Source organism: Macrobrachium nipponense, chromosome 3 (assembly GCF_015104395.2).
Source record: "Macrobrachium nipponense isolate FS-2020 chromosome 3, ASM1510439v2, whole genome shotgun sequence".
NCBI lineage: Eukaryota > Metazoa > Arthropoda > Malacostraca > Decapoda > Palaemonidae > Macrobrachium > Macrobrachium nipponense.
Genome location: NC_087202.1, coordinates 86283274 through 86294732, shown reverse-complemented (window position 1 = coordinate 86294732; position 11459 = coordinate 86283274). Strand labels below are relative to the sequence as shown.

Here is an 11459-nt window from a genome sequence, read left to right as displayed (position 1 = left end):
ACACACACACACATATATATATATATATATATATATATATATATATATATATATATATATATATATATATATGTAGGTATACAGTGATTAAAGCTAATCAGTCAGATATATGAAGATATGAGGGCAATGGAAACAGACTGGTACATATGAACATCTTCATTTGGGCCGAAGTTTCAAGAAAAATAGTCTATCCTTACGTAAAAATGTCTTTAAAGACAATTATATGTATTATAATCCATAATGTTTATCTTTTATTGCAGCCTTGAAAATGAGACTAGTCTTCTTGAAACGTCGGCTCAGATAAAGATGTTATTATGTACCAGTCTGTTTCGACTTCCTCATATCTTCAGATAGTTTAATATAATATATATAATATATATATATATATATATATATATAGATATATATATATATTATACACATACATACATACATACACATACATAGTATAACATACATACATAAATCATACATACATACATACATACATATATATATATATAACTTTTACAAATAAGCGCAAGCGATTGATAATTATCACCGTCATGAACCTACAAATTTTCTGATCGTATTCTAATGAGACAATTTAAAAGTACGGGTGTTATATGTTATATTAAACATAAAAGAGATAAAAGACATTTACGAAATCAGTTCTTCTTAGCTTTTCCTTTTAGCAGTAAAAAGGTCAAGTTATGATAAGACATTTTTCCTTATTTCATCCTGTACAATTTGTTTTTGTCTTCACTTTTATTGTTCTTAAAAAAATTTCTGTCATTTTCTCATCATAATATTCCCTATATTCTTTACAATTTCATTTTAGACCAGTTTCATTATCTTTATTTTGTCAATTGTTTTAATGCTTATTCTTTCCTACTTTATTGCAACTCTCACCTTGATTTCATTTGCCGTTATGTTTCATTACATCTATTTCTTCGTTGTGAAATAGAATAAATCCCCACCCCTCAGAGGGCACCATTCGGTTGAGCCAAGCCATGACTCTTCCAATTAGTATCAAGTTACTTGTTTTCATATCTTTGAGTAATAGATATTGGTAATACTCTCAGGATAGTAATATCAAAGGACGAAATAAAAACAAAAGAAATATTTGTTTTGCCTCAGAAATACTGTGCCTCAATTCAATACATCATTTTGTCGCGTAAGCGATCTGCAATTTCTTTCCGGCATCTGACAACCTTCGTCTCAATAACAGAAGCACCTAAGGGACAGGGTTATTAACATCGGGAGTTGCTAATCTCCGATAATGCGGCGGTTTTACGTGAAAGAGAAGGTGAACAGTAGCATGGGAAATAAGAGAAGGGGAAAAATTCATAGAGGGATGATTAGGTAGAAGTGTTGATTTACACAGCAAAAGGAGGCATACCATATCCTTGGGGTGCTCACTTACTTCTGGAGTGGATTCCAAAAAGAACGAAGGTCACGCATTCTCATCTTTTAAGACATACTGAGAAACTGGAAGGATAATGCACACACACACGTACATACATACGTATATATAGTATATATTTTATACACACACACACACACACACACACATATATATATATATATATATATAATATATATATATATATATATGTGTGTGTGTGTGTGTGTGTGTGTGTGTGTGTGTGTGTATGGCGGTTGTTTGGCACAAAAATTGAGACATACATGAATAAATCACGTTCGTCAAGGAAAGCACTAGTGAAAGTGCAAGGTGGGTAACATTTGCTTTGGGACTCTGTTACTGGGTAACTATGAAGGAGAAGCTGCGATTCTTGAGAGAGTCTGGAGGATTTTTGAAGGTATTGTTAGCAGGAGAACGTTATGAAGGTAGGGACTTGCCAGGAAAATGGGACAATGTTTGTATGGATAATTAAAAGAAATGGGGGATTTTGACTCTGCATAGGATTTAGGTAGTTAGTATACAAGATGGAGGCAGGTGAGTGAAAAGTGAATAACTGTACAAGACAGGGAAAGCAAGGAAAGTACTAGAAATAAGATATGGATGAAATGGGAAGCATGACTGCACATGCTCTGATAAATTTTTCCAAAAATTCCACCTGTATTCGGTGAGGTGTAAATGCTGAATGAGGGTGGAAAATGAGTAAAAGTTTTAAATAATATACGATGTAAGAATAAGTGATAGGTTAAAAGATATGTAAAAAAAATCGATAACATGTGGTTTGTAACAGTGAAAAGTTTAATTATGATATAGTTTTCAGTCGATTTGTCTTATGGAGAGAATAGTGGGCCGGAGATTGATGAATAGGACATTTAATTAAAAAATCTTCAGTAGGAAGAGTTAGTTGTCTAAATTTACCGATACATGCACACAGATAGAAGAACCTCACCAGGATTATAGTAGTTTACACTAATCTTAAAAGATCAAGGAGACAAGAAATTTTATTGAAGGTAGAGATATACTTTAGAACTTTTTCTGGGTGGGTTCATTAAAAAAGAAGTAATGTGGCTGTAAATATTTTCTATTCTTTTTTCTTGGAAGTCGTGGTCAATATACCTATAAATTTCTTAGGTTTTCAAACTTTTTCTGTCATGTAAACTAACAGAAAATATATCTCAACACAGATTTTATTCAAGAAAAGGATAATTGGTTTAAGAATCCTTCCAAACATTACAACTTTGCGTCCATAAGCAGTCCTGTTTTACATCCAAACTTGCTAGCAGAGATCCTGTTACCTTCTTTGACTCGCTTACTCCTTGTTTACAACTCAAACCATCCTCCAGTGCATTCACTCTTAAACGCCTAAAAGAATTAATTTCCCCACACTTCTTCTTATACTGAAATATACTTCTCAATCTCACGGGGTTCACTTCACCCCCCATAACTTACTCTTGTTAACCCGTAGCTTATCTAACGGCTTTGCACTCATATGTCCAATTCTTTACCTAACGTTTCTTGGTGATACCTGCATATAATTTCAAGCATTAAGAATAAATAATACTTCTTCGTCTTTGACTCGCTTTCACACCACAACAGCCATCCATCTTTATTATACATATATTTTCCCATGAAAGCCTAATTTTCTGAAAAACATACAAGTGTTCTCGACAAAGTTCATTCAGGACTAAATATTATCCATCTCATCCTCACATCTTGATTCATGTCATAACCTTTGCTTAGATCTATATATGCTACGAACACACTTTTTTCTTATCACACGTCATTCCTACAACCAATTTTCTTGGACAGTCCTTTATTGATACACTCTCTTCCTTGTCTAAACTTACAATACTTTCCTGTATCAACCCTTCTGTGTGCGTGTGTGTGTGTGTTTTCTTTTTCCTTCGCAATCAAAATCATACAGGTCCGTTCCTTTGCATATTGAATAACCCTTTTGTTTAGTAAACACAATGATAAGACATCGGAAAGTATTCATTTGGAAGATTATAAGGCAAAATTACATCCTTAGTTTGAAAATACATAATCTTTTTGCTTTTACAAACAGAAAAGAAAATAAAGTTAGAGACCTTATATGAAAGTACACAACAAGGGTCTCTGTAAACTCCATCAAGTACTAATGAATACAATGCACCTTGTGAGGGCGCACTGGCAACACCTACACTCTTGCGCGATCGTCGCTTTTCAACCAAGAATTTTACTCTCGAGTTCGCATAGAAACTATTAATAATAATAACTTGAAGGTCACACACTATATCATTCAGCCTCGGGGCCGTAGATGGAGATGGACCAGATATGGTACTGAAAATGCTTGGAATCTCAACGGGGCCACTCCACCCACAACCATACAGTTCTATCCATTCCCGCCCCACCAGCAGTGTGTAGACGTATAAAGAAGTTAATCTCATTCTGAAACGGTCTGAGACGATGTGCACATCATGAGTATGGAACATTGCCTAACATTAGATAAGCCAAGCTTCTTCCTAAGTATATTTACTGCTGTCCGAAGAGGCACTAGTCTATCACTGTAACCACGCAGTCACCAAGGGCAACAATGAGGAGGAACCAAAAATATATTGCTGAATATAGTTGGAAATGCAGTGAATCCGCACTACACCCTTAACAATGATATACCTCCTCCCACCCCTCTTAGCAGCCAGTAGACATATCTGCAAAGGGTCTGAGAGTGAGGTGTATTTTAAGTAGGTAATCCCGCCGGGAAACAATTGTTGAGGCAAACATTCTCCCCGGGGCTGCTGGGGGTAATGGCAAAACAATAGATATGGGTTCCTGGACGACGATGGCATCATACCCTGTGGCTTAGCAGATGCTGCGTTAGCTTGTGGCCTCTCAGCTTATTGGTTCACATTCCAAAAGACGAATTTTTTCTAAATAATAACAGTAAAAGGAAAAAGAAGATGGAGCTCCTCGTCCGATCTTCTCTTAGATAATCGTTAAAAATCATTGAAAATTGAGCATTTAAACTTTTTTTAATAATGATGTAATCAACTACACTAAGAATTGTAAAGAAATTTAAAACAAATATTTTCCGGTCTCTTATTCCAATAGACAGTGCATGAACAATGAACACTGATATTTGCATAGACTTTAGGCTAAGACATACATGAAAGAAGTGCTGGGAGCCTAAAAAGATATGCATTTAAAACAAATGAATAACCAAGAGGGCCTACCTACCTGAAACAAGCACTAGAAAACTAAAATAAGTCATTCTTCCTTTGTTACGAAGTGGTCCCGGCGCTGGTGATAGATGTGCACTATTCCCGTCTTATACCTTTTCTAGTGTTTCAATGATTGTCTTCGGTGTTTTCTTTGTTTATGGCTTTTGTGATCACCATCGAGTCACATTTATCAACGCCACTAAAAAGAGACTTGATTCATTTGAACCGTCATTTGAATATTTGTTAGTCGTTCAAGGCAGTTATATATATTCAATTGTACTTATTCACAAATTATCAATTTCATGTCCAGTCGCTTTTTAGTCGGAAATTTTGTCTAGTCGGGAATTCCTATAGGCGACATTTCTCACCTGGATCTCGAGGTAGACACTGCTCTGTCATTCACTTTTCATTGTCATTTCACCTGATTGCAAAATGTCATTGAGTAGATATATATGTGAAATGAGAGAAAATTTGAAGGCTCTCGCCAAAATCAACGGTAATATTCAGCAAGCGTAAGAATGAGACTAAGTTATTCACTGAGAAGACAAAAAGAGTTCCAGAACTTTGTAATGTCACGGTAATTAATTAACTGCTTATTTATTATTTGATTTTAGTTATTTCTCTCTTGTGCTACTTTCTTCAGTCCTGTTCCCCTTTTCCTCACACAAGAGCAACCTGTTCGGTAGAACAGCCAACTCATAACTCTTTACACATGTCTGAATTTGATACACTTTTTCGAAGGTGCCTGAATGAATCGGTGTAAGGTTGCTCTATGTAGTTGTTTTTAACGGAAATCGGTAACGAAGAATATCACAAATTATTCCCGTTTCCTAAATAATACGTACTGAAATGTTTAGTGGAACAAAATAGTAAGAAACTGTGCATACAGACATGGGCTTCATGTCTCTACCGAAACTGGGAGCAAAGATATACTGACAGCACGGGCGCCGGGTTGCGACTGCTCTAGCCAAGCTCTTTCAGCCTCCGATCGGCCTCTCTCTCTCTCTCTCTCTCTCTCTCTCTCTCTCTCTCTCCCCCCGTAGGACGTTTCTCTCACCCTACTACGTAAAATCTCTCTCTCTCTCTCTCTCTCTCTTGTAAGTCCGTCTTTCTCTCTCTCTCTCGGTCAACGGGATTTTCTTCCTTTCTCTCTCTCTCTCTCTCTCTCTCTCTCTCTCTCTCTCTCTCTCTGCATATCCTATAATAATTATCTCTGATTCTCTCCTAGATAGAAACACTTTTCGTAACACCCCTACCTTCCATCTCTCTCGGCCTTTGTATGGGACCGCTTTAATTTCCCTTGATAGTACATTTTCTTATAAACAGTCTCTCTCTCTCTCTCTCTCTCTCTCTCTCTCTCTCTCTCTCTCTCTCTCTCTCTCTCGTGAGCTTATGAGTGCTTTAGGAAAGTCAAACAATTTATAATTAAACATGTTTAATACAATGAGGGAAAGATCCCATAACTTTTTTCATTGATTCCAATTGCCTTCCAGTTTCTAAACCATCACTTGGAAGGTTATTCTAATAACTGTAAGCCTCATATGCTTGTCAAGGCATAAGTGACTCAAGTAATGTGCTTTTGGTTTCACTGATAATCTAAAACTTTTTTAATATCTCAAGTGCATGGCATTCTTTTACCATGCATCTTTCTTCTCGGCCTGCTTCGTATAAGAGCGGAAAAGCATTATGCTCTGAAGTAAACCATAAGAAAATTTAATATTCTGTAAAGGATATACTTATTCCTTTAGAGGTAGACTCGAGACATTTTGCAACGACCTATTCCTATCCATTGGTCGTCTTTTTTTTTCATGTTTATTTTTTTCTTACCTTGAGTTTTTCTCCTGTCCTGTTGTATATTTGGTTACTGCAGACTCTTTAATTTACAGTGAAATACACTATACTATTTTGGAATAAGGTAATTTACCGTGATTCTTCTTTTTAATTCTGTAAAAATATTATGATGACGATTGAGCTCGATGAAGGTAATCGCTACCACCTTCCCAGGTTTCATGACACTAAGACATTCTAGCATTTTATTCTTTCATATGAAATAGGTCAGATATGAAAGATCTCTGCATAAATAAACTTGTATTCCACAAAATAATTTTTTGTAACAGCAAATATGTTTATCGTCCTTGTTTGATCATATTTGTAATGCTGATATTCTGAAATAGCGAAGAAAAATTTATAACAAGAAAAATATATAACAAGAAAAATTTATAACAATTATTGAAATCACCAAGCTTGAACTTTCCATAATTAAAATGGTATTTAAGCAAAGTAAATTTGCTTAGATAAGATATAAAGTAAACGGAGGCCGTATTGATTCCAATGAAGTTCTTGATTATCTTATAAAGACAAAGTTGGTGACCAAGATTCTATTTTTTCTTCTTCTTTCTTCTTCTTCTTCTTCTTCTTCTTCATTTAATCTTGGTTTATGTCACTGTATCTTTCATGGAAGTATTTGTCTCAAAAGTTCCAACCTTCTTATATATTGCTTCTTTCAATTATTTTTGCTATATATTGGTTATTTAGGCCTTACATAAATGTATTCCTTTTTATGTCTAGTTATATTTAATTTACCTGAATTAGGCATCACTACATATAGCTCAAAGTCATTCTATCGTTCTCAGTCGCTCATATCATTGTCCATATCTCCCAGCAGTATGGGTTTGTATCATTCTTTATGTCTACTTCTTTCATTTCATGAAATTTCCAAATCCTGACAAACCAGTGACATACCTGCGAGTATAAAATGACAAAAAACAAATTTAGACATCCGCTATTTTTCACATTTGAGTAAAAAAAACTGACAAACCCAGAGCCAACTGGAATCGCATTATTGAAGCTTGTCAAGTACTTAACATTTCAGATACTATATTAGATTCGGATCTCGAGGAAAAGTAAAATGAAATGCTAATGGCTCTTTTTATAAGATATGTCCCTAGAAAGGTCATCAAATTTAGGACAGATGACCAGCCATGGTTTGATGAGACATGTAGACGAGCCTACCGTGACAAACAGACCAAATTCAACGCATGAAGCCGAAATCGTTCAAATGAAAATTACACCATTTTTGCTGAGTCTCACCGTGCTGCGAATAGAACTTTACCACACAGCCGAGAGAAATTACGATAATTCCTTGAAGAGGAAACTTGAAGGAATTACTCAGCCTTATCTGTCGTGAGCCAAATTGGCATCATTTATCTTTGGGTCTGGCTCACCTTCCATTCCACCACTACTAACAGATGATGGTAGATTGGTTATAGGCCCTAAGGAAAAGGCTGAAATTCTTCATCGAGTTTTTGAAGCTGAGCAATCAGCTGAGGATGTCCCTCTCCCTGATACTTGTCATCCTGAACCTATTCTTAAAAAATTTGCATTTCGCCCTAGGGATGTTAAGGAAATTCTGGATAATTTAGATAGTTGGGTTGGAGAAGATCCTGCTGGTTTCTTCCCTTTTTTTTCTAAGAAAGTTTCTAATGTGTTGTCTCCCAAAATAAGTAGATTCTATATCCTTTTATGTCGACGTAATATCTTTGCGGATGAGTGTAAGCTTAGTAATACAGAGCCTGTTACAATGAGTGGCATATCTTCAAACTGCAATAACTAGAGGCCAATCTCTATTCTCCCTGTGCGCTCCCAAGTTGCCGAAAAACTTGTCTTTAAGCCGTTATACGAGTATATAAAATCTAAAGGATTGTTAGCTGAAAGTCAATATGCACATAGGAAGCAGATGTGTACCTGCAATGCTCATTTAGACTTGCCATTTGCAAGGAAACCTTGATAGTGGGTTCGAGTGCAGAGTAATTCAAATAGAATATAGTGCTGCTTCGGATTTGGTAAATCATTAGGCACTTGTTTATAAAATTCAGAATCTATGGGTGGGTGGATATGATTTAGGAATACTTCAAGATTTCCTTACAGCACCGAGTTGCTGTGGACGGGATCTTTAGGGAACCAAGGCCTATTTTGTCTGGAGTTCCCCAGGATAGTGTTATTGGTCCACTGTTATTTTTGGTGTATAGAAGTGATAAGGTTGTTGGCCCGAAAAGTAAGATTGATCATCATGCCGGTGATGCAACACTTGTGGGTGTAGTTAAGTCTCCACTTATAAGAAATGAAGCTGCCCTCACCCTCAATCGGGGCATGGACCGGACCATGGTATGGCGTGATCGGTGGGGTATGACGCTAAACTCCAGTAAAGCAAAAACACTATTGATTAGCAGATCTCGTATAGATTCCCCACCTAATCCTCCCCTTCAGGTGGAAGAAAATTTGCTGAATGAGTCCGAAACATTAACTATTCTAAGTGTAACTTTTGACTGACATAACTTTTGAGAAACATTTGATGAAAGTTTAAGCAAATGCCGCACGAAAGGCCACGTATATCAATAACGTTGATAAAGTCAGTGCAACCTGTTTTAGGGCGTTTGTGCTTCCTGTACTGGAATACTGTTCTCTGGTTTGGATGTCTGCTTCTGTCAGAGATTTTACTCTTTTAGAAAGAATGGTTCGTGGTGGTAGGTTTCTGTTCCCTAATAGCAGTAGTTATGACTTGTACTATCGACGGATGGTCTCTTGTTTGTCACTTTTCAGTAGTTGTATCTAAACAGTGATCTTTCACATTCACACGCCAATATATTGTAAATGAGCCTCGAGCTTCTCAGTTTCAGAGGTCCTTTATCCTTCACACCATGGACTATGAAACAGCCTCCCAGAGGAAATTGTGCAATTGGAATTTCAGAAGTTCAACCGAAGATGCAATGCATTACTACCCTAATACTACTTTCCTTGCATTTCAATACATTTTTATCAATAAATTAATTTATTGATCTATTTTTTCCTCTGTTAATAAGTGGGATGCCTTATTCATCTATGTATTTTCCTTTACCACCTCTTACTTGTTCCTCATGAACACCATATCCTTTGGATTCTGAGGTTTTGTTCCATATGAATAGGTTTTATATTCTGAATAATAATGATAATAATAGCTTTAATTTGTGTACGAATGTTGAATGTTAAAAACGCTTGCTAATCTATTTGGATTAACAAGATGGAATGTATGGAATGGATGATTAACGTAGATTCTCAGACTTTCTGCAATATAGTCACTTCTAATGTACTTATTAAATATTATCGTGTATATACACAATATGTGTGCATTAAGCTTTTTTTTCTTCTTCTTTTTAAGAATTCAGATCCTAACACGGAAAAAAACTTACTTTGGTTCAGGTCAGTTGACATCTGCAACTATCGTTTTCGTTGAAGAGCAACTACCACCTCTCTCCACAAACACGCTAAAGGTAGGTTTACACCTACGCACTTTTGTGTTACAGGCTGTTACGGCGTGGGACCGCAAGAAACCGCACGAAAATTGAAAATTGACGCAGTGTGAGAAAAAATTACCGTTATTGGGCAGCATGCCGCAGACCTGTGCAGTGTGTTATGGGCATGTTACGCCGTGTCGTTGTGGTGACGTTGCGGTGTCTAGCGCAGTGTTACTGCGTTGGTGCGGTTTTATGGTGCGTGTTGCTATGCCAGGGCACACCCTTTGTTACTCCGTGTAGCGGTGTGTTGTGGGTGGCTTGCAGTGTTGTTGTGGAGTGCGCGCATATTTGTATGAGACAACGTGGAACGGTGCATGATTGTTGCACATGCACCATGCCACACCGTGCCAGATATGAACCTTGGGTATATATAGAGGCCTGCCAAGCACATCATCCATTCCACGCCCACCCAGCATGCAATATCAACCTCCACAGCCTCTCACTCCAGGAGACCCAGAGATTTTTGGTAGCTGTCCTGTGTCTCTGTGCAGTCCAGGTCATTGGCGGGTTGAGAAGACGTACTACAGTGCCACACCCACCTGCACAATTACGCAGAAAGGACGGCAGAGCAGGGCGGATTTGGACTCAGGAGTGGCTGACACGGCGACAACTACATGGAGACTACGACCAGCTGCTACAAGAACTTTATACACATCTACCCTGAATTGTTCGAGGAGATGGTCGAAAGGCTGACACCCATTTTGAAGAAGAAGGACACGAAAATGCGGCTTGCACAAGAGGTGGGACTCAAGTTGGCAGTCACTCTCCGCTACCTGGCTAGTGGGAACGACTATACAAGCCTCCAATACAGCTTCAAAGTCTCCAAGAGTTCCATATGCCAGTTTATCCCATTAGTCTGTCAAGCCATTATCAACACATACAAACCAGAAGTGATGAAGTGCCCCAAGACACCAGAAGCCCTGGATGGGAAGCACGTCGCGATCAAGAAACCCAAAGGTGGAGGATCACTGTACGTCAGTTACAAGAAGTTCCACAGCAGCGTCCTCATGGCCCTCTCCAATGCAAAATACAGGTTCCTGTTCGTCGGCATCAGTGCAGAAGGAGGTGCTGGGGAGGGAGGAACCTGGCAGAAGTGCAACCTGGCCAGGGCCATCACATACAACCGAGCAGAACTCCCACAAGACAGAACTCTGCCCAACGACGACGAACCCATCCCCTTCCACATAGTCGTCGACGATGCCTTCGCTCTCAAGTTGTAGATGATGAAGCCTACTCCCACCGAACGACTATGCAGCTACAGATTATCTCGCGCTCGTCGTGTAGTGGCCTGCCGCAAATCAGATGGCGAGCCTTCGGGACAACGATGCAACAGGATGTACAGGTGGGCAAGAAGATAATTTTGTGCGCATGTGTCATGCACAACCTGGCACTGCAACACTACCCATGTGGTGGCACCGACATTGACAATGAGGACCAACACCAAAACGTCGTACCAGGTACTTGGAGGCAGGAGTCGCTGAACCTCATGGAATGACTCATGGCAAGAAGGGAACCGAACTACATACGTTG

At 38.1% G+C, this 11459-nt stretch overlaps 2 protein-coding genes across 2 annotated transcripts in view; one reads left to right on the top strand and one right to left on the bottom strand.

The window, feature by feature from the left end:
• Positions 1 to 5545, bottom strand: part of LOC135221876 (uncharacterized) — a 106853-nt gene extending 101308 nt beyond the window's left edge. The window contains exon 1 of the mRNA XM_064259834.1: positions 4616 to 5545. Coding sequence (XP_064115904.1) covers positions 4616 to 4649 — 34 coding nt within the window. The 5' untranslated portion in view covers positions 4650 to 5545. The remainder of the gene's footprint in view (positions 1 to 4615) is intronic.
• Positions 5546 to 10606: 5061 nt separating this feature from the next.
• LOC135222437 (uncharacterized) lies at positions 10607 to 11149 on the top strand. Its single transcript, XM_064260524.1, has one exon. The coding sequence runs from the start codon at positions 10607 to 10609 to the stop codon at positions 11147 to 11149; it is 543 nt and encodes a 180-aa protein (XP_064116594.1).
• The last annotated feature ends 310 nt before the right edge of the window (positions 11150 to 11459 follow it).